Here is a 26,345-nt window from a genome sequence, read left to right on the forward strand (position 1 = left end):
TGGTTGTATTTACACCAGAGTTTGGGAGTTCCCAAAAAGCACCTTAGGATTTAAACAAATTCTGAGCAACGAATTCATCCCACTGAAGTCTGCATAGAAGTGGCACTGAATTTCCTCCACAAAGACACTCAACTAAGAACCAATGATGCAGCACAGCCTGGAGCAAAGTTCTCCTGACAGCTCCAAGGAGAGCGGAGCAGCAGCGGCCTGTGGAGCAGAGCTGATGGACAGTGTGACTAAATCAGCCCAGTGCAATGTGAGGGGGCTTAACGAGAGGCAAGGGATTTATTCACAGGAAAAGAGGTGGAACTGACTCACTGAAAGGAAGGGAGAGACTGGGAAGGGTGGGTTGGGGAGAGGGGAGGCATCAGGATGGGGGCAGAAGAATAGGACAGGGAAGGGTCAGTAGGCTTAGTCCTCAGAAAGCCCCTCACCTTTGTCCCTTTACAGAACTTCTGCAAGTTGTGATGCATTACATATATTTCCCCATCAATTTTATTGCTCATTTAACTGCTAATTTATATAGTACTTTTGCTATGATGTTTTTCCTCTGCAGTCTAAGAGTAGGTATTCTAGGTACAGGCCATTTACAGCATAGCAGGTCCTTCCCTCGCCTATGAAGTACACATTCCCATTTATGTAATTTGTTGTGACAATGTACATCTCCTTTCGTCAAAGATACTCGTTTTCAAATAGGCTTACCCTCTTAACACCTTTGTTTTACAATTTGAATCTGTGGTTTCCAAGTATTTAGTTACAGTTTTACCAGTTATATAAATCCTGTTATAAACTGAAGGATGCAGAGCTCCTTAATATATATGCTTTCAGAACACAAGAGAAAAAAGAACCTTTCATAATGCATTTGTATACAGCTATGAATACCATAGTAGCACCAATCTCAGCTTTCCTGTAGTCTTTAACTTGCCTTCACTGTAAACAAAAATCTGGCCAACAAATTCAGGGTAAAACTAGGGCAGACTGTCTGCTAAATGAATACACAGTAATGCTGAGAACAACAGATGCCTGGAAGGGACTGTCAGACCTGATTGCGTTAAAACAGCTTAGGAAAAAAAGAAAAAAGAATTCAGCTCCTATGCTCATGAAATAATTCTTCCTAATCTGGAAGAGTATCAATGTAATTTTCCTTATGCTATTTTAAAAATTCTCCGCGTTAGAGAAACATATTACTTACCTCTGCCCTTTTGAGCATTTCCCATTTATTTAGAATTTTCATTGCATAAATGCGCTCTGTACACTTCATTTTAACAACTGCAACCTGAAATAACAAGATATCTTTGTTTAACAAAAGCTCAGTCAGAGAAATACAATATTTAAACAGCTTAACGTTCACACAGTGTTAATTAAGTTGCTAAAGAATCATCAGCAATCAACTCACACAGACAAACTACAGCTTGATTCTTTGCTCCCTCCATTAATACTATCTACTTGATGCACCACATGTGGTCAGCTGTTCATGAGCAAGTACAATGGAGATGATACAGGAAGAGTGTGAAGCTTTTCCTGTGAAGATGTGTAGTAAAGTTGTATTATTTGTCAAGAACAAGCAACACTCGTAACACCATGCCTGCAGACAACAAAGCAATGCTCAACAGGGCAGTCTTAGAAAACGAGGAAGGCTGCTGTCAATAGAATTGCACTACATTTGACTAATTTGTTCTCACATTTCTGGTTTCAGAAACTTGAAAGATATTTGCAAATTAAAATGCTTTTGTGCACTATATGCAGATACTTAAAAAGAAGTAAAAACAGTATTAATTTACTTATTCATCATCTTGCTTGAAGCATTTCACTATGCATTCTGTGTATTAAACTTGCTTAGACTGGCCTGTTAGGAAAAGCAGTTGTTCCTATGGCTTTGCAGTGGAAGAAAAAATACAGAATACTGAAACTTCAAGGCCTGAGAATGCAAAGACTGCATTTGGGTCATGACTTGTATTCTCCAAGAACAAATTAACTCTTCCAGTAGTAAAGGCGTCATTTCCACAAAATCCTTGTTTGGCAAAGAAAAGGAAGAATCGCAAAGTAGGACAGCAGCATTTTCTCAGGTCTGTACAAGGTCTGCCTAAATATTTCTGTTGCTGTCCAATGTAAGAAGCATAAAATGTATCATCTTCCATTGCCTCTAATAGAGCTCTGAGTATCAGTGGGAAAAGTGACAGCAATCGCATCACTCTCTCCTCTTCTGTTGGTTTACAACTCTTATCTGTAAGGGATTCAGGGGATGCAGCAACTCCAAGCAGAGGCAGCCTGTAAACCAAGGCTGAAATAGTGCAGAGCAACACTGACCCTGAGGAGGGAAGGGGGAAATGCAATATCTTACTGTACAGAAACTCCAGATGAGGGATGGGGAGACTGCTCTTGCAGTAACACGAGGATGAGATGCTGGCACTCCACTCTGCAGCAGTATACCTGTGCCTCCCGTCCCTCAGTAGGTGAAGCTGCTCACCAGGTCACACCTACAGCTAGTATGCACCTGCACAGAATGACGTAGTGGAAACAGACCTTAAGGAAAAAACTAGCAGAAACACATGAGAATTTAGCTCTAAATGCAGCTGGGAAAAACACAGTGCTATGAGGAATCCTTCTGTAAGGTGTGTAGCATATCCACAGCATCATGGCCTCTGCTGGTCTACAAATATATCCAATAAACACTACTCCAACAGGAGAGGATGGATGAGTAAACATGAGGAAGCCTTAACCAAGCACACATGGAACTGTACAAACCTGCCCTTTGGTAATGGCCTAAAACGCTCTGCTTTGTTCCCAGCCTTGTCACAGCCTTCCTAGTTAAAACCTATTGTAGCAGTCTCTCCAACCACAATTAATAGAATCATTTGCCAGATGCAGCTAAAGATATGCTGTAAGTTAAACTGTGCATTACAACCTCTGGGAAACTAAGATGTTGACATATCCTCTATATATGTTAAATTCTGTTTCATACAGAACTTGATCACTTGGCAAATACCCCAATCTCCTCAACGAGATCAGAGTAGAACACAATTAATTGCTAGAGAAGAATGAAAGCTGTGCAGCAGAAACAGTTTATAAGTTTGCGTTGCAAGCCCTGAAGTAGCAATAATCAAGTTTCATTACAACACAGTGCTTGAAGTGCTCAGCCTTCCATTAACAAACAGCACACAAAGCAGAATGCAAACATGCATCTGTTGCACTTCATTCTAAGCCCATCACTGTTCAACAGCACTGTAGGGCAGCACGAGTTTAACACTGACATGTGCTAAACCATTAAGGTGTAAGGTGAGCCCAGCATTGTGGAAGGCACAGCTGAGAAGCTGTGCAAACTTAAGAAACGTGCTGTAAATAAGGTCCCTTACCAACATAAACCTCTTCATGATTCTATCATTCTATGCAATTGGAAGTCATGAAGATGAATAGAGAAAAACAGTTTTTCATGTTACAGAAATTGAAAAGCATCAAATGAAGTAAAAAGGTAGCAAGATGAAATAAAATATTATTTTCTTGCAACAGGTCACTGTGACACATAAGTATCCATTCAGGATATATTTAAGTATGCTCTTAATGCTTCAGAAACACCCATAGCAGTAGCCTCAGGAACTCTCAGGAACTACTGATTATGGAATGCAGGTGTGGTTAGGAAGTCCCTGAACCCTAAGCTGCTGCAGGCTGGAAAGGAGCAGTTCTGATCCACCCCTACAATTGTTTTCCCATACCTGGCCACAAGGATGGGGTGTGGGGTAATTAATCCAAATACGCTTGACTCACAAAAGCTACTTTTGATACTTGGTTAAGCTACAAAATAAAAACTACAACATGTCTAACTTCCACATGTTCAGTTGGAATGGAGCATCAAAGTTTCTGAATACTAAGCAATAACAGAGAAATGTGATTCTGTTTTATTGAGGAAGTCTGCAAAATTGATAAGGAGAAGTTTCAGATAGGAGAGGTTCAGCCCTTCCCCCTCAGTGCGGCCCTTTCCAAGGCTGCACAGGGATCACCTGGCACCATCCCTGGGACTCTTCATGCTCTCATAATTCATGGCAACAGAAACACTGGAATAAAGCTCAAGTACATTTCCTCAGAAAACCTAATGAATCCTCCTGCCTACGCTTCAACCATCTTAAGGCATATACGTGTCATAAAAAAGTATGAGAACTGGAGCTAAAGCAGTGAGAGCCAGCAGTGGTAACTACTATGCACACACTATCAGGTTTGTATGAATTTCTGCCATTTATTTCTTCTAGTACCTTTTGCCTCAAAGCTCTGCTTCCCCTGTTATTGCAATAAAATAAAAAATGAACCAATATAGCTGAAATAACCCTTTTACACTTTGGCAAGAGTTCAATTTTGTTTCTCAAATGGTCTCATAAAAGCCTCTTGCTACGTTCCGATCTTCAGAAGCCATCTGATATTGACATTTAGGGTGGTAATGTGTAAAGCTATCCCAGGCCAAATTCCACCTTCTCTTCTGCCTCGATGAAACCTATAGGGTAGGAATCCAAGCCAAATCAGCCTCAACAAACATGACAGAACTTCCCAGAGCTGGACTCTGACCTTTGGGTACATGACCAGCAACAGTAAGCAGTATTAAATGACAAATTCTGCTTTATGTAAATAGTAAGGATGATCCAAGAAACTGCAGAAATTATTTAAATGCGAGACTGAATTTCCAGAATACATTTAAAACAGTTAACAAAAATACATTTTACTGGGAAGCGCATGGATTATTTGGTGCTCAACTTCTTGGAAATCACACTGTTGTGTGATTGTATAAAATATAAAAAAAATAAGTTCTCATCACTAAAGGAGATGGACAGACATATAGTTGACAACCCTTATGCAAACAGCTCGCAAGGTTGTCAAGAAAAAGGCACATGTGGCACTGCAGTTGATAGGCACAATACACCAACTGGGATGGGGGAACGTTACTGCCTGTGGAAACACAAAACCACTGGAAACTTCACATACAGCCACACCTCAGAGAGATGACCAACCTGGAGCAGCCATAAGGAGGGCTATTTAGATGGCCAAGGAACTAAAGTGTTTCTCATATTAACAACAGGATAGAAAAAGCTTTGCATAGAGGAAGCAAAAAGGGGGACATGATTGCTACCTATAAATAAAATTGGAAGAAAGGACAACACTAATAAGGATGATGAAAGAGCTGCTTAGGCTAATGGGCAATAAAATTACATGGATAAAATGGTGTAAAATTGCTATGAATTAACCTTTGGCAGGAACTCGAAATGGCTGCAGACATTTGAGCAAAGATTTTAGACAAACCTTTCATCCGTGAGAAGAGAAAATGTCATTTCAGACGTAAACAATTTACCTGTAATGTCTTGTTACCAGGCCCATAATTGAATATTACAGACATTTCCCCCAACTAATGCTTCTAGATGCCACTTTTATACTCCTATTTCTGTCTCATGCTCTTGATATCTTCAGTACGTGCTACTGAAAAAATGCTGTTGGAACTGCTTTATTTTCCCAACACTCTTGGACATGAGAAGTATTTGACACATAGCTCATTAGTTAACAGTTTAAATACTGCGTTGTGGAGGAAAAACTGGTCTGGACTGTTACATTAGTTTTTTGGGGCTTTTTTTTGTCTACCCTACATTTAAAATGAGCAACCAGAGTATCCTTGGTGATGTTCATATTCCATGGTTCACATTTCCAAAGCAAAATAATAGTTTTTAGCAGACAGCACTGATCTCTGTCTTGTGCAAGTAACAAATAATTTCTAAGTGCCAAGAAGAAAGATTCTGCAGAAGGTGGCACTGAGCAACACCCGGGCTCATCCTCAGCAGTTGGCATGTGCATCAGTGCAGTGGCACGAGGCAGGTCTGTCTGTGTGGGCTGCCCATCCAGCTTCCAGCGGCTGGCCTGCCTCCACGCAGCAACCCAGCTGGCAAGGGCTGTAGATAGCTGCAGTCTCTTTTGAAGCAATTTCTTAAGAAAACAGCTTCTTTGTCCATTTCTACTTCAGAAAACAACTTGTGAAGAGCACAGCGTGGTAACGCAAACCTAATCAAATATTTCTGGGGCACTCAGTAGCAGTCACCAAGATACCTGAACAGGGGAGGCAATCTGAGTGGCAGCCTGCAGGCTCACCACATCCCTGGTTAATTTCTAGAGATGCAGACAGAAAACTGAACACGGTACCCCAAATCTGAGATTGCGGTGTGGACAAAGCCTAAAGAGCACTGCCTCACACTGCCAACAGTGACTGTCAATAGGAAGCTTAGCTTTTGCATGCTCTCTTCAGAGTCTAACCAGTTCTTAGCCACATAATAATGGGAACCACATAATTCATCAGAAACCAGTGGAACGCAGAATCAATCCTGTTCTGCCAACCACAATTTTATTTTCTTCTTGAAACACTTTTAGGTGTCTTGCTTGCAGCTAGGATGCTAAGCATGTGCAGAGGTAACAAGCATTATTACTAGATGATTGCAGGCATTACCCTAGATTATTTCTATGGTCCCTTCCAACCAAACCATTAAAAGAAAAAAAAAACAAAAAACAAAAAAGAAAAAAACTTGATCATATGGATCAAGTTTGCAAACATTTACAGGAAAAAATATTTACAGTCTATCAATAGGTAAGCGATGCTTACAAGGGACGCTTTAAGAATTTTAGTTATTTTGATGCTAAGCAAATTCAACCCCTCTGCTGCAACCACAGTGCTGCTCACTCAAAAAAATCCTTACTGAAAAACAAGGGAAGGAAAACAATTGTTTGGGTCCGATATTGCCAGATTTCCAGGAGGTGCCAGCCACTCCATACAATGCAAGTTCCCCAACAACATACATACTGACAGAGTTCTTCCCTCAACAGCAGCTTGCTCTTGAAATGTGTTTATCTACTGCCAAGCATCTAAATAGCCCTCCATACAAAACAAAGAGAAGTGATGTTAAAGCCTTAAAGTACATTACTAATGAGGTTAGTTGAAGCTTGCAAAGGAGCAAGTGCAAGTATCTAGGGTCACAGTTCTGATACACAGGGCACTCGTCCTATCTACCCCTTAACTACATTCCAGCACTAGGAATCCAAGTTTCCTTAGCAGTAGAGGCAGCACCAAGCACACATACAGCACATCCTAGGTTGGTCTGGGTTTCTCAGATAGGCACAATCCCACAAAGCCGAGTTTCTTAGGACATTTCCTTTCAAATAATGGTTCACACTGTTTCCAGACAAAAGGAGCAGACAACCACATGCAAATTTCAAGTTACAGAGATATATGTATTTTTATGTCTAAGAACTGGAGTCATTTTCCATTCTGTTCTTACAGTCTTTACACTTTCCCCTAGACAAGGTGTGTTTTCACTGGTTAACAACACACACATGACTCTGCACAGCATGCTCATTCTTGTTCGCAAAGATAGGACACTGAAGTCATGAACAGAAATGAGAATTAAGATTTCAAAAAATAATTTTAGTTCTGATTTTATTTCGGAGGGTTTACCATTATTTTATTCTTTCTGGAAGTTTCCCATCTGCATGTGAGCCCCCCCCAAAAAAGAGAATGAAAGTAATATGTGGGCACTCAAAAATGTTCCAGCCAGGTGCATACACCTGCATACACCACACGAGATGGCTAAGAACCCTGAGTAGTTTATCAATCATACACTTAACATTTCAAATTACAATATCATTCTAGCTGTCACAGGCACAAAATCAAACTATTTCAAACTATTCTTCGTAGCTATGAATCTTCTGAAGAAAATTAATGAAGCTCTTAAGCCAGTGACTCCAGGACTCAGACCTTAAATATTCCAGTAAAGGATATTCAGACACGTAGTTTACCATGCATGCAAAGTAGCTGGCTACGTTTATGTGAAAAGGAGAACCGTGTGTTTTGGCAGGTGGCTTCAGAAGAAATCTCCAGGTCCTGAGTTAGGCTATTTTTGTCTTAGCATAATAATGAGAACTTTAAGAAATATTTTTTCTTTTGCTTTCTCAATTCTCCTTTGCTTTAAGAACTTTCACTCAGGTGGTTTTGGATTACCAGCTGTTTTCTTCTTCTCATATTGCTGGAAAAAGCATAAAGAATCAGGCTGAGTTATGTGGGTTTGAAAAGGAAAAGGAAAGAAAAAGATACTGGCAGAGAAGTCATGCACTGGGAATTATCAATCTGCCTTTAATTAGATACTGCTCTGTATGGAGGGACACACACACGCCATCTCAATCCGCTTTCTGGTCAAGATTCTGTTTTCTAGGCTGTATGTGTTGTGTGGCAACATTGATCCCAACTAATAATTACTACTATGTCTTTGTTTGGGTTAAGCTATCTTTCTTCAAAGCTACTGATTTATGCAAAAGTTCTCTGGTAAGACTGAAAACCCATGGGTTCTCAAAGAAGTTTTAAACAGCTAAACGGTGGATGTAGCTGCTATAGACATTGGGGAGAATGGAACGTAGTTTTCAACCTTTTTGAAGTCTGGCTCATTTAGCTGTTCAGCTTCTTAATTTAAACTACTTATTTTGAGCAGGAATATGCTTAGTTTAATTTTGATTAAATTATTTATGCACTTCAACAAATACAATATTTTGCAACCGTGTTTTGAGCAAATAGGTCTTTGTTTGTTATCAAGAACAAAACAGAAACCTTAAGAATAACCACTATAATCCCATTAACTAATCTATAACATGGTTCCCATATGTGTATGAGCATACCATGGGAAAATTACTTTCTGGCAAGTGGGAATGAAGAGCAGTGAGCTTCAGATCAATGATTCCTGCACAACCTGAGCTGATCAAAAATTTTCAAGCTCCTACAACTATAAACCTTTTACTTAAAAGAAGAACAAGACAATGTAAAGCTGAAAGATAACCAACACTTGTGAGCTCTCACAGCTCCAGAAGGATGAAATAAAGATGTTCTATCACTTCGCTTCTTTGAAGTTTCATTTTCACTGAGATGAAGTGGGAAGGGGTAGAATCTACCAGTTGCTTTAGTCACGCCATGCTTTTGCAAGTGAAATAATATGGAAGACATTAATCTATGCACCCCAAACAGTATTAGCAAAAATTTCCACAGTGATTCTTATACACCTTTCATCCTTCTGATCCAAAGCTAAGAAAAGCCACCCTAAACCTCCTAACAAGTATAAACAAAAATCCCTGAAAAGTTAACAGTCATATTTAATCCACTGCTGTACTGAGATCTCCAGTTGGGGAAAACTCTATGTGGAAAAGATCATTATTTTGAAAAGCACAGAGCAAGTCCTCCCTTAAAGTTGTAACAAGGCTTTAAAGCCTTACACATCACACAAGACTTCTACTTCATCATGAAAAAGCATGTAAATTATCAACATTTGTCTGAGTACTTTGTCTGTAAGTTAAGTTCAAGGTCGCCTTCAGAAGCATTCCACAACATAGTTCCTCTCCTGCTAGATATCAGAACTTGAAAAAGCATCAGGAAATGAATCCTGTTTCTGTGTGCAATGTGAAAAGAGTTTACTGTTAAATATTCATTGATTTTAGGATTAAGAGAAATATTCTGGCAAAGGCATTCCTGATTCTGGCTCCATCTGCAAGTCGCTAATGAAAGGTTCCCTTGTCCTGAAATCATTTTTGATAGCTATAGCATTCACAAGTTTAGTTCTGAAGAGATCCAGAAACCCCTTCTAATCCCGCCAAAAGACAAACCACCAAAACACTAATCTAAAATTCTTTAGATATCAGATCTGGTCACAGTCACTACAGCAAGCAATTTGGCACAGCAGGACCAAAAAAAGCAGATCAAAGTAGCCCATGCTGAGCCGTCCATCACTACTATATGCAGTTCAAGAATTTTCCTTCAGAGTGTATCCAGTCTGATCTCCTGGACCACACATGCTTTGATGCTGCTAGAAGAGTTAAAACCAGTGACTGATTTTTATGTACTCATTGGGGTCAGAAGCACATTTTGTGAATACCTGGAACAAAGGTACTCATTTAGTCTCCTCCAGAAGAAATCCAGGTCACACATAGCAAAACCATTCTACAGTGGGTTCACTATCTTCAAAACTATGGTATGCTACTGCTTTGAATCAAAACTCGTAACAGACACATAGACAAATACTTATTACTGCCTTGATTTTCTGGGTCCCTTAATCTGGCCATAAACCTTGTTGCTCAGACTTCTATTCTACACTTAATTTGTGCTTTCAGTCCTTCGTTGGACTTATCAACTTGTGTTTCTCATTTCTGTTCTTCTCTTCTTCTCCTCATGTGAGCTTCTGCAGAACTATTCTGCCTAAAAGCTGTGTCCAAGTAACAGATTACAGACAAAACCTAACACTTAAATGAAACAACCAATTGATTGTAATTATTTTTAAAAAACAAATATTGCAAGTCATGGAGATCAAATTCCACTAGAAAGTTAACTTTTATTTTACTCATCAAGATCTTAGTATTTACCTGGACATTTTACTTAAAACACTCAAGTTCTTGGAACAGCAATGTTTACTGTGACTACACACAAACTACAGCACTATACTGTTAGAGGATGGTAAGGATCAGAATATATTCCTGAAACACGAATTTGTCTCCATAGGTGTCTGTTTTTTTCACAAGTAGTCCCTGAAGAGTTTAGAATATTGTTGATATTATTTCATCTACTACCAAGTCCACATACACACACAACCCTCACTACTTTCCAAACCAAGAATGAGAAAGGTCCTGGCATTTTTCTAGCTCTGTTTGTAGTCTGCCTATGATAGCTCTACCCCACAATCAAACATTCTGTGAAAGCCTGACATATGAAGCACACCATGCTTGAAAGGAAAGCCCTGCACAGTACACAGTCCTGCTCTCTGTGGAGACAGCAGCTGAAGATAAGCCTTAGCCAATGGCAGCAGAGGTTGCAACCAAGTGCTAAGGGGTCCGAGTGAGCCAAGGATGGCTGTCACTACATTTGACTTTACTGCTGTACAACAAAAGAATCTTCTTGAAAGAAATGTAAATTTTTTACTTCCAGAAATCCTCTACATAATCATCTCTTTTGCTGACAGCTATACCTTTTGTTATGTGTACTCAAATGCAGAAAGTGTTGTTTTGAGGTTCTACAGCAGTCTCAGGTATCCTGTGCCTCCTAGAGGGAATATGCTCATGAACACTTTTGCCAGGGTCAGGCCCTCTCAGGCTTCTGTGATTGATGAGACTTTCATTAAGCATATTAAGAAGTATAACTTCAGTCCAGGGCTCTGGGCCTGGCAAGTCCTCAAAACACAAGGCGTTCCTATCATCCCAGCATGATTCAACTTGCTGTCCAAAAAACAGATCCAGCAGCCTTTGATCTTCAAAGATGACAGGGAACAGCCTCTGAGGCAGCCTAATGCGTCTTTCTGCATTACCAGATTGCTACAGAGACGGGCAGATGGGTGGAGCAGCCTTTGCATTCCTACCATAGAAGCAGCCCAGTTGTGTTAAATTACAGCAGCGCAGAAGAGTAAGTACATATGGCAAGTGGGAGAAAGGATCCCAAAGTCAGCTGTGCAGCTGCTAAATGGCACCACTGAGCTCTCACACACTGAATAGGAGCTTTGCTACAATGAATTAGCTGATCACAGGAATGGCAGAAGTAGACACCAGAAGCCCTACTTTAAAGTAAATGGCTGGCACCCACATTTGCAAATATTTTAATTTATCTGTGTGAATCTTTTGTCTTCAAATGCAGGTCAACTGCACCAAGAAATCAGAAGAACAAAGGATGAGACTTATGTTACAAAGTATCTTACCTCACCAAATGCACCTCTTCCAATCACTTTTATAATTTCAAAGTCATCGCGATGAAGCTGCATCTCCTTTACCAATTTTGTAAATGGTTTTGCTGTTTGGAGGGAAAAAAAACAAATGGAAAACTCAGTTATTAACAAGAATTTTGTAAATCAAGCTAATCCATTAAACAGAAATTTGAAGTACTTGAAGCATACATGGTTTACTTTTTCAGCTACTACTAGAATATACAAATAGGAGGAAAAAACTGCTCTATGCAATTAACAGTTAGAATTCTAAAAAGAAGTTAAATTCCCTAAGTAGTCAAGCTTTCGTCTTATGACAAAATCACTGTCTCAACCTTCTGTTCTAACTAGTTCTAGTTCATCTACACCATTTATGCATCACCAAGAAGCACAGTGTGTGACACAACCCTATTGAAGTGCTGGTGATTACATGACTACACAGCTTTCTGGAGCTGTAGTCCACAAGAGCAGTGCATGAGACTACGTAGAACACACATAAAATTAGATGAACTTTTCTTATTTTACGACAAGAAAAGTACAGATCCTACTACGACTCACCCCAACATATGAATGGGCATTATCAACTTCAGCCAAGTTTCCACAACCCACTCCCAGGAGATAGGATGTACTTCATGAGGCCACATGGGAGAAAAACCATCACCAAAAATTCATTACTGCTCATAAAACAAATATCTGTACTAAAGAACAGCCATGGGGTTTTTTTGTTCTAGGGAGAGAACTTAAATTTGAACAAAAGGAAGAAATCATGTCTGCAGAGAAAAGCACTACTCCCATATCCCTAGGAAGTGGATCCTTCAAGACGGCGGGATAAGCAGACCCCATTTCCTTCACCACCATTTCTATTTGAGAACTGCACAAGTCCTATGTCAGTCCTTCTGTTTCATCTCCATTTGTTAGCAGAAGTAGTATGGAACAGAATGACTTAGTTTAACCTGTGGAAATGAAAAAAACATTCTCCCTCCTAAAAGGAAGTTGCCATTGTTACAAGCTATTCATAAACTTCATGAATGTTGGTGTTCAAGTATTTAGCAAACACTGGTGCTAATAAACACAGTAACTTCAGTAGCAACTCTCTGAGAAAATACAGCACCAAACACAAATGTCTGAATGTACAGAATGGCAGAGTGGATGGTACCTCACCTCAATGGACAAATTCAGGTCTTTTCAAGGTATCTAAAGTTTCTGAAAAGTAAATAAAATTTGAAAGTAGAACCTAACATGGACAGAATCCCATCATCACAGATACCAAAATGGAGTTTATGTAACAAATGAGAGCCTAGAGGAGGCATCAAGCCAGTAATTCTCTTAAACTGATATTTGCTTTATGGACATTTTGGAGCAGAACACTGTTTATATCAGCATGTAGCCTGCTGCTTTCAAGTACTGGATTGCACAATTCTTACTTCTTAGTAAGTTACATCAAAAAAACATTTCTAGACTGCTTTCCTGTTTTCGCCTCCGGACTGCTGCTGCTCCTCAGCTGCCTCGTATCCAAATTAGCAGTATATACACAACCAGCAAGATGGAGAGTGCACAAACTTGTTCCACAAAGTATCAGAACACCATTTGCCATTTGTCCTTGCCAGGATAATGCCAAGCAATACACCCACTAACACAGAATCAGTAAGGGGCTCCAGATTTCTTTTTCTATTTTATAAATAGGAAACTGAAACTAAGGTCTTTTTTCCATGCACTGGAATGAATTATTACATTTTAGCGATTAGTTTTGATCCCAATATTAACAGTTGGAGTTGATGTAATACTTAATGAAAGTATTTTATCCTGGCAAACAAAAGCATTAACCGTACTGGGGGTTTTGTTGGCAGCAACTACTGAATTCTGTTATATATACTGTTGTCAGGGTAACTCTAGCTCTGAGTAACAGCATGAGCTTGTTTATTCATGATTGAAACTTGAAATTTGATTGAAATTTGGGATAGGCATTCTATGTTCAATGTATTTATATGCATCGCTGTGTTTTCACTCAAGCTGGTTTGGAATTCTTATACTTGCACTTGCTTGAAAGAAGGATGTTCTCTAGAAGTACACAAAGGGGGAAAAAAAAAGTCTACTAATTTTAAGGAGCCAAGAAACGCCTGCTTTCAAGAGCAGTATACACAACAGTCACAGTCTATGTTTTGATCAATATTCATAAATTGAAGGAAATGCCAATATTCATTTCTTCACTGAAAACCAAGGTATATAGGAAATACATAATTCTTTCCCACAAAAAAATTATATTCCAATCGTGTTCTCTTCTTTTCCTGATAGATGGCACCACGATGCTTTGTTTGCACAGAAAGAAAACATCAACTTGAATAATTTGAAAACATAATTTGAAGCCCAGTCACAGGTAAATAGGTTTGTGATTTAGGTTTCTTGCATACATCTACATCACAGTCAATTATGGCATCCAATAGAAGATGTTTGCAGATGGATCCATTTAGAAGGACAAGGTGCTGCAGGAAGCAACAGCAAAGTGATGTGACATGGCAGTGGGGCAGGCAGGTGCACTCCAGCCCCAGCCAAGGGCAGCGATGCTTTGGAGCTGTACTTTCCCTTCAGATTCTGTTAATAATTTACTCTCTGGAATCGCAAAAGGTAGCGCCTTTATGTTGTAATGGACCAAAGCCCACTTGTGGGCTCTTGGTAACTCCTGTTTCAGTGGCGGAGCAGTCCAACAGCTACAATCTGAGGACTCCATGTTTTGTTTGGCAATGCAAGGTTCCAGAAATTTGGAATCACAAAAATCACTGAGCGGAAGCTGCCAAATGTTCGGGAACATCTGATGTTTTGTTATTATTGGCAACCTCGAGCTTTAAATAAATGTGACAACTGTAAGAAACTAACACAGACAAACAGGACAATTCTGGATGAAAGGGACCTCGGGAGGTCTCCTGCTCGCATTGCTGTCATCGCTGATTTTACAGCAGGTTACCTGGGGTTCTGTCTGGTCAGCTCTCGAAAACTTCCGTGGATGGAGCTTCCACCACCTCTGTGGACAACACATCTAGATACTGTGCTCCACTGCCCCAGAGTGTCACATATCAGAACTGATCTAGGTTTTAAACCTATATAATGAGAGGATAACATTCAGGCAGACCTGCCCAGAAGGCACGTCCAAACCATCTGTCGCACAGAAACCACACTCCCATTATCTATCTACTCCCTGTACAAAAAGGTATGGTAGGAAACTGTGAGAATTGCACAATATTGATGTCAAAGAAACAACAAAATGATGCAGATAACTGTCTGTAGAGCCACACATCAGGCAGATCCAATTTCTCATTTAAGATGATGTTTTCTTTGGAGGAAGAACATGAAAGAGAAGCAAGTTCTACTATTTCCCTCAACCACCCCTAACTTACATTCTAGAAATCAAGTAACTTGCTTGCCCTTTGTGCACCCTTTTCAAAGAAACAGCATTCCTGTGATATTGCTACTAAAACAGCAGGCTGACAGGTTTAACAAGTTAGTGCTTGTATACATGTCTTGAGATACCCACACCCAGGTAGCCCCAACCAGCTTACGAGGGCTGATAAATACCTCTTATAACCCCCTCTCTCAAGTTTTAAAGAAGTACAATCCTCTCTCTGCTTGATGGTGAAACTTTCCCTCTATTTTAGAAGTGTAAATTTTTGCTAATTCCTCCATCCTTTGTTGACTCCAGCCTTAACTTCTTCCAATTATAGATCCTTGCTTCCCTTTTCCTGTGCTGGCCTGTTTCCTCTTACCATCCACCCCTGCAAAAGCTTTTTTCCTCAGTGTGATTTCCTAAGGAAATAAAGAATCACACTTTGGCAGAGTATCCATTCCTCCTTCTTCTTAACTTCTGATCCCAGTTCAGATACTTGATTTCCCGTTTATCAAATTTCACTTAAAATGTCCAAAGATACTAAGTTACTTCCAGTTTTACGAGAACCGAGGGTGATAGAAAAGACACCACTGTGTCATTCCAATGAAAGGAAAGGCTGTAGCAGGAATACAGTTGGGCACTCCATACATCCTGAGCTGCAAAACAGACATACCTTGTCACTCATGGGCATGGAGGGAGCTATAGGTACAGTAGGGTGACGATGAAACCCCAAGTGAAAAAAGAAAGCATGCATCAGAAAAGAGAAGGCAGCGCAGTGGGAAGGGCAAAGGGTTGTGCCAGTAATGGAGGCAGGTCCCAAATCCCTGGGAAGCCAAACTTCAACGTTCCGCTGTTTACAGAGAAAGGCGACATTTTGTGCTCTATGACTCACTGCCTGTCGAGCATTTTACTTGTGCCATGTCCCCCCTCCCATTTTTACAACCTGCACTACACACACACACTTCACCTATTCTGCCTGCCTCTTACTCAATGATCCAACTCTTCATCACTCAGCATTCATTACACAAGCAAATTCAGTGGTGCAAGACTTCGGTGTTTAATCCAATAATAACCAGAGAAGCACTGCCTAGTTCCCATTGCAAGGCGTTCACAGATCTTGCAGAAGAGCCTCTTGAGTAGGACGCTGCTCCATGCTGAGCCATCAAGTCTCACAGTTGGTCAGCGCTTGGTTCAATGACACATAGTTGCGCTAGCACAACACCAGCAACACCTGAACTTTCTTGAGATTGATTGCCAGTGAGAAAATTACTAGGTGGTAAGTTTATTAATAAAGTTGAGATTGCATTAAGAAACTTAAAATTGGTATGCAAATGCTTTTTAAAGAGCAAACAAAAACAAATAAATGCCAGATCTTCACTGAAGACATAACTCAGTCACAGGATTAGCTCTGTTTTACAAAAGTCTTCTGGCCTAAGTAAAGCACAGTGCCAGACCACTTACAGTCAGATATCTCGATGGTGCTTGGACTTAGATCACATAAATCACATCAAACTCCTCAAAGATTTAAATGGACAAAAACAGTCACTATTTTTGGTATAAACCAAGACTGTACAGTCCATGGTTTCTGCACTGTGCTCCAGGAGGGGCTGTATCAATCACAGAAAAAATAATTCTGGCATTTAGGATCTGATACAAGTACCTATACAAAAGAGGTATCACCATGCTGAAGGATAATGGCAGCAGGAAACACCACGATACCGATTCTATTGGCAATGCTGCACTGATACTGACTCTATTGGCATAGCTAACTTTGCTGGCAGAGTAGTAGTGTATTTACCTTGAAACATCATCTGTGGTCACTGTTACTCATTAAGTATACTTTGTGTAGGGCAAGACCCAAAAGCAAGTACCACACAGAAGGACTCCCTGAGCAGCAATATGCTACCATTTGCCAGGACACTGATGAACGCTACCACGAGCACTCAATAGCTGGCCCACTGCCCAACTAGCCCGTTCACCTACAGTGAAAGGCACCAAAGATAACACTGGAGACAGGCAAACACTGAAGAACGCACAGATCATTCTGAGCACTCTGAGTGGTAAAACACACTGCCAGTACAACTGCTGCCAAAGCAATGGCACCTCTCTGAGACCTGCACAGCCCCAGAGCTCTAGCAGACAAAAGAGGAAAAAAGCACTGGCTTACATGTGCAAGAACAAACATCCGACCTCTATTTCCTATGTGTATCTGTAGGTCTCTCTGAAAGCAGTGCTTCCTATTTCCAAAGAAACCACAAGAGATACAAAGAGCATAATAACACTATTTGATAATGTTTTGTAGCTGAGAATTTTCTCTATCTCACATTGCTTCTGCCACCTCTGAACTGCACCATCCCACCACCTCACTGCACCGACATCCACTCCTTGGTCTCCTTATGGAGCATCTATGAATGTCAATGGGCACCATTTTCTCCACGTGGAGGAACTCAATTCCACACCTTCAATTCCACACCTTCAATTCCACGTGCACAGATCAGACTTGAAGGTGTTGGTATGTGCTGATGAAACAATGGATGCATATATAGCTGAAGAACCTCGCATGTGAGGTCTACCAGAGAAGGAAGCTCATTGCAGAGTGTAAAGCTTGGTATTTCCTATCTGCTTCCCAGCTGCCACTGTTTGGAGAGGGAAAGCTGCAATGCCTTTCCCCAAGGCTCAAAGCAGTCCTGCAGACTGAGCACCAACCACAGATTCCCTATCAGTCTCTTCAGCTTCAGAGACTTAATGACTACTGTGCAGGAGCCCAACAATGTCTGCAGCACATGATTTTCCAAAGAGACAAACAGTAGATCTTGCCTTATGAGATTTTTACAGTATTTTCCTTCCTTTTAACTGTTGCAAAGAAATACAAATATTACTATTCCATGATTCTGCTGTTAAACAATTGTCAATATCCAACACCTTCTAAAGTTTCATCTTCAACTTTTTTCCTTACAAGGTTCAGATTCCACCCAGAAAATACACTTGCATAAAGTCATACAGAAGCTCACTGAATTACAGGTTTTCCCTGGGATTGACTCTCTGGCTTCCCAGACATTTAAGACAAGCAAAAGGGGAGCCTGCATGACCACTTTAATCCAGGAAATCCATTCTGCTGCTGAAAGACTTCCTCCTCATTCCTTCCCACCACCGCTCCACTTTTATTGTTTGGATCATCAGTAGTGCTCACGTGGCACATCAAACCAGGAAACATTTCCAGGCAAAAACTAACTTGTCTGTCCATCCCCTCCCACCGAATCATTCACCCAACGTGACTCACTCACAGCTGCAACGCTGGAGCATCAGCCCGGGGCAGGCTGCAGGAAGAGACTGGTGAGGGACAAAATGGCCTTTTTTGGAATTCATGTGGACTTACTTCACACTGCAATCAGCATGCATCTGGCATGTGAGCATTTCAAGCCAACCTACAGCACACTAGGACAGAATCTTCCAAGATCTGTGTCAAAACACTGTAAGAAATGCATGGCAACAAACACGGAATGCTGTTTTTGCTTAATGTAGCTTTATTTGTTCTGGTACCTGAATTTTTCTGTACTCTAAATACAAGGCCAATTTTTGCAGGTGTGGGGAGAGACCATTTAAGCCATAGCAAATTGGGATTACATACTGAAGCACATCAGTAATGGAAAATTGTTTCATGCTTCAAAGTGAATCACTAGTTCCAAACAGTAAAATACCCATGATTCAATCTCCTTTATTTCATAACAAAGTAGTAAATATTTTAAAAATCCATTAATTTCACTGCAGGACAAATGATCCAAAAAGCAGAGTTAAAAACAATTTTTGTAGAATAGTTTGAGAATTATGAGTGCAAAGGAAAAAAAAAAAGTTGCTATTTGCACTTATTTTCCAGATGGTTTCAAATGAAATATTAAGGAAATCTTGAATTTGAGCTCACCCAAATTTCAGCAACATGAGAGTGATTCCAAACTGTATCAGATTCAAATCTCTCACACACCCTGCTAAGAAATAAAACAATTCCAGACTGATGACCACGCTGAGCTGATATAAGCTTACTTATATTACAGAAGTGGCACTTCAACATGCAAACAAAGTTCTACCTTCCCCATCTGCATGCTATATTTCATCTTAAAAGTAAAACTATGAAGACCATAATCATTCCATTATTACAGTAAATACACTTATCTTTTGCTTTCTCCAGATACATGCAGGACAGTCTGAAGTATCTGAATATTTCGTATATGCATTATGTAACAGCAAAATTTATACTTTACATTGGTTCTATATTTACCACATGCCACCTCCTTTAAAGAACTGATGTTCCTATTAATAAGCTTTTCTTGGCAAAGCACCTCCACATACATTCAGCAACAGGAGAGCAATTCACTTTTACCATGTTCCATGCCTACACATTTAGAGCGAATTTAAGTCTGTAGTTCAATTAAACTGGAGTGATCTTGGATCCCTGCAACCAAGGGACAGTTTCACAGGCCTGCTTTCTTCCTTGTGTCAGCTCTAACAAACTCTGCTGGTCACACCTCACCGATCTGATTCTGCTCACCGAAGCAGCAGAAAGCTAAGCTACTGAGCAACACAAAGCAAGCATTTCCAGGTAGTTCAGCAAATGGAATCATCAGCACTGAAGGGTCAGAAAGGCCGCTACACCACAGCGAGCAAGAAAAGGAAAAGAGCTCAGGTTTTTTTTTCAGCGGCAGTCATCCTAAATAGCACAGATCAAGATGAGATGAAGCATGGACACAACAGCCTTTGCCGCAGCCCTGCTGGTGCAGTGCTACCTGCCTTGCTGCTGCTGCATGCTAAGCTGAGCGAGGAGCCAAATCAGATCACAATTACCTTTTTTCCCTACTTCAGTTCTCATCCAGATCAACAGAATCATTGGGGAAACAAAAGACAGAGAGGATAGAGTACCAGATCCAGCTAACACTGCACCTGACTTTCGTTGGTTGAGAAATGCTTATTATTTCTTTTTGATGGTTCAAGACTGCAACACTGCACGTAAACAGCCTGAACTGTTTTCCAATTTGAAGACTTTAGACAGCAACACCTCCTTGAAGCAAGGTGTGGTACATCCTTCTGTGCACTGCACTTTTACACGGCGGCACAGGACATTTTCTCCAACATTACTCACCCAGTTTCAGAACTTCCTTTGAGCCCCAGATCTTATTATAAGGTCAACAAAAAGTCAAATTGCTGCTGTAGGTAAAGGCGACAGACGCCCACCAAGTAATTATTGCAACCAGAGACAAGTACCTCAAGTTTCTCAGAGGCAGAGAAGAGCAAAATTACTTCTAAATCTGCACAGAATACTGAAGGAGTCTCATGCTAAAACTTGTCTCACATTATAGCAAAAGGCTTGGAGAGACTTTCTTATTATTAGAAATAATTTCTCTTCTTCAGCTCCCTGAATTATTTACAAAATAAGTTCTTCAGGAAGTGTACCACGTTCCTCATTTCACCTGTATTTTTATGAAGTGTTCGCAGCTCAGAAAAGCAAAAAATTGTCAGTTGTAAACAGCAAGGCCTGCAGAATTTTGTTCTAGAACAGTATGCATTTGAGTTAGTCTGATGAATAGCATTGCTATTCTGAAGATTCAAATTGACACATAATATCTGCTACTAATTAAGAATAAATAACCATCTAAAAAGGCGGTGTGTGCTTGTTTTTTGTGTTTTTTGTGGTTTTTTTTTAGTACATGTTGAATAGCTCTGAAAGAAAACATTTTGGATAAGCAAAAAGAAGGAATATTAGACACACCACACTTCACGTTCAAAATTTCAAAGCACCCTTTAAACAGTTACACATAAAAAGCCAACTTCTAGAACAGTGTTAAGAGTGAATTTTTTAAACAATTGATGGGCTTTAAGACTGCATGCATATGCACAGAATGGAATCTAAAAGCAGAACACCACTGTACCTTTTCCAGAGACATTGCAAAGCCTCCAAACATTCTAAATTTAGCTATTTCTATAAAGCTGGAATGAGTTCTTTCTCCTCTACCCTTCACTCTACATTCCTGTCACCCACTCTCACCCAACTTCCTTTGTAATTCACATACAATATATTGAATAAGCTCTTTCCCATTATTCCAGCATTGCGCAGGTCAAAACCCACGCTTTCACTTTTGTATGGTTTAGCATTTTACCCCCATCTTTTGTTAAGATCTTTGCCTTACTATCTTTCAGAAATTCTTCAATTCTGTTTCACAATTTTGGACAGTCTCTGAACAGTTTCTCAGCCTCCATAGCACGGGTTAACAGACATCCTTCTAGACCTCTCCAAACTCCTTGGAGGCTCATATGCTCCACACTCCACCGTTCCAAACCAGACCGCCAATTACTGCACACCTCACTATGAGCAGCAGCAGTTGGGTTCTGGGTTCTCTCTTCCAGTAACATGCTTGGAGCCAGTAGGGCTTCATGGCCATAAGCTGGTATCAAAATTAAGTCAATTGTGGACCATCCCAACAAGTTTTCCATATCAGATACAGTATCTGAAGAAGTTTTGCTCTTAATCTTCTTGTTTCTAGTTTCCTACTCTCCCTTCTCTTGAATTTCAGTAAATTCCCACATTGTCTTTGTTCAGCGAGCGCTGTATTCAAAATCCTTTTGCCCTGAAATTTATTTCCAAGCATTTAAGTAGGGGATTCCTTTTCTATCCTCACGTACAACCTATCTAGACAAGCGTACTGACTTGAAAGTACAAATTCAGGTACCAGGGCATTCAGAACATGTTTGCGCTAGACAGAAACTCCAATCTTTATCTATACTACCAGCTACATTGTGTTGGTTTACAACCTTTTCGTTTACTCACACCTGAAAATAATAACCAAAGGCTTGCATGCTCCAGTGCAATAGCAGAACCCTACTGGTGTGGCTGTGCTTGCAGAACCTTCTACTTCCAAAGAAGGAAATAATGATGTTTTACAACAAGATGTATTGACTTCCCTACTAAAAATCTTCTGACAAAATGCATGGCCTCTGAGGAGACCACAAGCAGAAGATAAGGGCGTAAGCAGAAGAATAAGAAAGAATTTCAGGCAATCTTCAAAATATTTGAAGTAACTGAAAACACAGAGAAGAGCCATATGGTTAGCTTTCTACTTCTTTACACAACATTATAGCTATATCTCATTCCTTTCCCCTCTTTTTCTATGCAGAATTTAGTATTTCCCTTCACTAACTTATCTCCAATGTCATCTAAATAAACCTTGGCTACTTTGCCCGTCCAGTGATTGTTTTAGCTCTTAGGTAATTTTTTCCATTAGTGTTGACTCACTTAAAAAACCATTCTGTCCCAAACCACACTCTTTTTGTCAAACTTTCATTCCTGATACTGTAGCTCAGTATCTAATTTTCGATGTGAGTACCACAGAGCTGATGCTATGTAATCTTTTTGCTCTGTAAACATATCTGGAATTTTCTACTGGAAAGAAGTCTGGAAGAGATGTAATATTTACAATTTTAGCTTTCCATCCCTAAGAGTCTTAGAATTTACAACAACAACATCTCCTTGTTTTTAAGCCTATGGGAAAAGTGATAGCAGGTCTTACTTAGTAACACATCATTCCACCTTAGGGTTGTCCCTGTGAATGCAGTGAGCATGTAAATATTACCAAAAACATTTTCAGTCTCTTCCTTCTTTCACAGTCTTAAAAAAAAAAAAAACAAAAACACAAAAATATGAAGGCTTCAGTCCAGTTCTTACAGACAGGAACACACTCCACAAGTCTGTGGCAAGGATCTTTAAGTCAAAGACATCAAACAGCACTGTGCAGAAGAACACACTTAAAAAGTTAGAATTGTTGTTGTTACAATCTTCTGTAAAGGAACTGATGTCTTCAAGACTATTATTCCGGCAACTGCCCTGATGTTTATACCCCAGCAGCCACGCAATTTTCACTTTATCATTATTTCTTGATTTCTTGGAGCTGAAGTCTATTTTTCACCTCCTTTATAATTTAAATTTTAAAACAGAGTTCCTAGCACCATCATTAGAAAAGACTGCTCTGTGAAATCTTTGAAAATAATTATCAGGAGCAACAATTTGTTGAACTATTGCATGGTATTACTTGCACAGTAATAAAAAAAAGCCAGTGTCATTCTGTACCAATTTCTACTCAGATGGCACAAGCAGTTCCTCTTACACAGGAACAAAAACGTACCAACTTATTGTAAGAATTTTTATATTAACTGAGAAGATTGTGAAGTTGCTGTCAGAAGTTCACCTCCATCTGTTAGCTCAGTAGCATTTTAATAGAAGAAAAGTCAGGAGCATTTACAGCTGTACCACATGAAATCAAAATTGCACAAGTAGGTCTTTTCTGAGGGACTGCTCTCTAAAAAATGCATTTTCAAAGAACTAGGATGTCATTTCAGAGTCTCATCTTTCTTACATGAACCTATCAAAACCCATAAAAGTTAAGTAAGAATATTCTAGTTACCACATACTTTTGAGTATCATCAGTTCCTTCTTCAAAATCCTGTATAACAGACATTTCAGTACATGATCTTTATTTAAGATTTTTCTTAAAGTACACCTACTTGGTGCTTCCAGAAGTGATAAAGATGGCTGGCCTGACCACTGCTTATATTGCAATGATCCATACTTTGGACTAAGTGATGCTTCTTCTAGTTCTTTATAATTGATGCTCATTTCAATTTAAATACTTCAACAACTGATTTCTAGACAAGTGTTAAAAGACTGCGAGTCAACAACATTGATTTCCTCTTCCATGAATTGTTACACACAGCTAAATTTACTTCCTTGCCAGTGAATCATTTTGCACAAAAGAGATAACGTTCTCCGCCTAAGTCCCTCTGAAAATATACAGGACGAGTTCTTAGGCATTATATGGGGCACAATGGGGGAGGGAGAGATGAGGGCAAGGAGATTGAAGTAAGAAGTAGGTCTTGCCCATGCTCTGCAAGAGAGATAATCCATTATCTTTCACCAGCTGTCACCCATTTCAGAGCTCCCTGCAGAGCTCTGAAGGTAAGTCACTGGAGCACATTCTCCAGTGAAGTCTTTGTATTATTTATTCAGTAGCTATCAAGCATGTACTTGAAGTAACAGCTATCATTACCAGTGGGCACAGTGATACATTACAATTAGTGATGCAACAGATGATGGCACCAATGTGTGCAAAAGCGTCCACTGCTGCCTGAAAGGGGCTTCTCTAAATCAGTTAGTAAATAAGAAATAAAAATTCTGAACAACGAAGAGGAAATCAAGGACATACGAGAAGTGGGAAGACATTTCTCAGCAGTTTTATGCAGCAAGACTTGGCACAAAAAAAAGAAGTTATTACCACGGGGAATGAACAGGAGCGAAGTAATGGCATCCGTAAGTGTGCAGGTGCATCCCAACAGGGAAGCAAGACACCGAAACCAGAATATGCTGTGAACCACTTTTTTTTTTTTTTTTTTTTTACAATGAAACACAAGCACAGCTGAGGGCTCAGAACCACAGCACCTGAAACAGCCATACATTACTTGGAAAAAGGTTTATTCTGAAAAATTAAGACACAACAGAAGTTTCTCAAGTACGTACATAGCCCTTGCCCCAAAAGGGTAATGGGCCAGTACATTATGTTGTATCACACTGCCAGTGGATGCCTTCCTGCTAAAACTGACAGTGTACATTCTCCAATAAGGATATTTACCAGACTTCAATACATTTAGGAATCATTTTGTAAAGTCTAATTACGTTCTGAAGAGTTTAGGGAAATTTTCCTTGTCCACAGATGCTCAACAGTAGGCAAGTTACTCAAGAACACAAATTATTTGTATGGAAAGTCAAGTGCCATTTAGAGTATACTCTATCAAAACTCACAATGCACCACTAATAAAAGAAGAAGCTCCTGTTTTCTTTTCCAATTATACATTGCTATCCTTACCACTGATTGTACTTACCATGCTATCTTCCATACGGCAATATGGTTTTAACACTGAAATTGTTACTGTGAGTTCTGGTTTGCTAATGCTCTAGCACTAACAATACCAGGATGAAAAGCCATATTTCAAGTCCAACTTCACGCAAGTTTTATGAGTTTTTATCTTACAGAGGAAAACAAAACCCAGGGATAATCTCCCATTAGATCTTTACAGCTATGAGGTAGATTTATTTCACCCTGTTGTTAGCAACTGCTTGGACATACTTCTTGTCACGTCAGGCATAAGAATACTCAGGATTCTACTAGATAGAGATCCCTTTGTAATACAGCACTAATATCTAGAAGATCAACACCACCTTTATTTTCCTAAGCGGTGATTCAGCCTCACAGCCACACAGGGCTTGCAGGCTTCCCACAGCCGCATGCAACAAAGCTTTAAAAATACTTCAACTACTGTCAAGACTAACAACTGAACATCAGGAAATGGTACTTGGGAAAAGGCAAAAGACATAAAGTGTAAGTTCAAAAGTTCTTAAAACCTGTTCTTGTAATTCTATTGCAGGAATGAGAAAATTCACTTTTATTAGAAGCACAACAAAACAACACAGGAAAAAAACAACAACAACTTTAGTTTCTCATAATTTACAAGTCCAACATTTAGCTAAAATTTGGCCAATACTTACATTCAGATTACGTGGTCAAACGCCAACCAATCAGGGTAAACATTTGAGATTACAAAAAATAAAAAATAAAAAAAAATGAACAGTGCATTCACACAAGTTATTTGAACTATGTTATATACCACCAACAACAAAGAATGATTTATGGGCATCTATTTCAGTTTTCATTCTGAAAAGTCTGAGGAACTCTTTCATGTTAAAACACAGCGGAAAAAAAAAAAACAAAAAAAACAATAATTCAGAATGAGAATAACATTTTCACTGGAAGCAACCTCTGCAGATCACAGAGTCCAACTTTCTGAGGCAAAGTCCAAGTTCAGCCAGGTAGTGCAGCGCCTGGTCCAACTGAGGTTTAAAGATACTCTGGGATGGAGCTGTGGGAGCCCAGTATAAAGGCAGCCTGCATTTCCAGAAAGATGCACCACTGACTCCTTTTCCACTTGCTGTTTACTAGGATCCCCAAATCCTTTTCTGAAGGCTCTCCAGCCAGTCATTCCCCAGCTTTTACAAGTCCACAGTGTGAGATGCTGCGCTTGTGTCCAACTTTGTGAGGTTCACAATGTGAAGAAAAAACAATATTGGTAAGCAAAAGTATCAAAAAAAGTATCAAAAAAAAGTAAAGTATCAAATGTGATGTCAGATATCCTCACCCTCCACTGAGGGT

General features: G+C 39.7%; 1 protein-coding gene across 3 annotated transcripts in view; it reads right to left on the reverse strand.

The window, feature by feature from the left end:
* CDC42BPB (CDC42 binding protein kinase beta) overlaps positions 1 to 26,345 on the reverse strand; it is an 87,418-nt gene that overhangs the window by 50,913 nt on the left and 10,160 nt on the right. For all 3 annotated transcript variants that reach the window (XM_042870620.1, XM_042870547.1, XM_042870474.1), the window contains exons 2-3: positions 11,727 to 11,818; positions 1,193 to 1,276 (exon numbers count right to left, since the gene is read on the reverse strand). In XM_042870620.1, coding sequence (XP_042726554.1) covers positions 1,193 to 1,276; positions 11,727 to 11,818 — 176 coding nt within the window. The remainder of the gene's footprint in view (positions 1 to 1,192; positions 1,277 to 11,726; positions 11,819 to 26,345) is intronic.

This window comes from Lagopus leucura, unplaced genomic scaffold (genome assembly GCF_019238085.1).
Source record: "Lagopus leucura isolate 7727_CA_CO unplaced genomic scaffold, USGS_WTPT01 Super-Scaffold_1, whole genome shotgun sequence".
Taxonomy (NCBI): domain Eukaryota; kingdom Metazoa; phylum Chordata; class Aves; order Galliformes; family Phasianidae; genus Lagopus; species Lagopus leucura.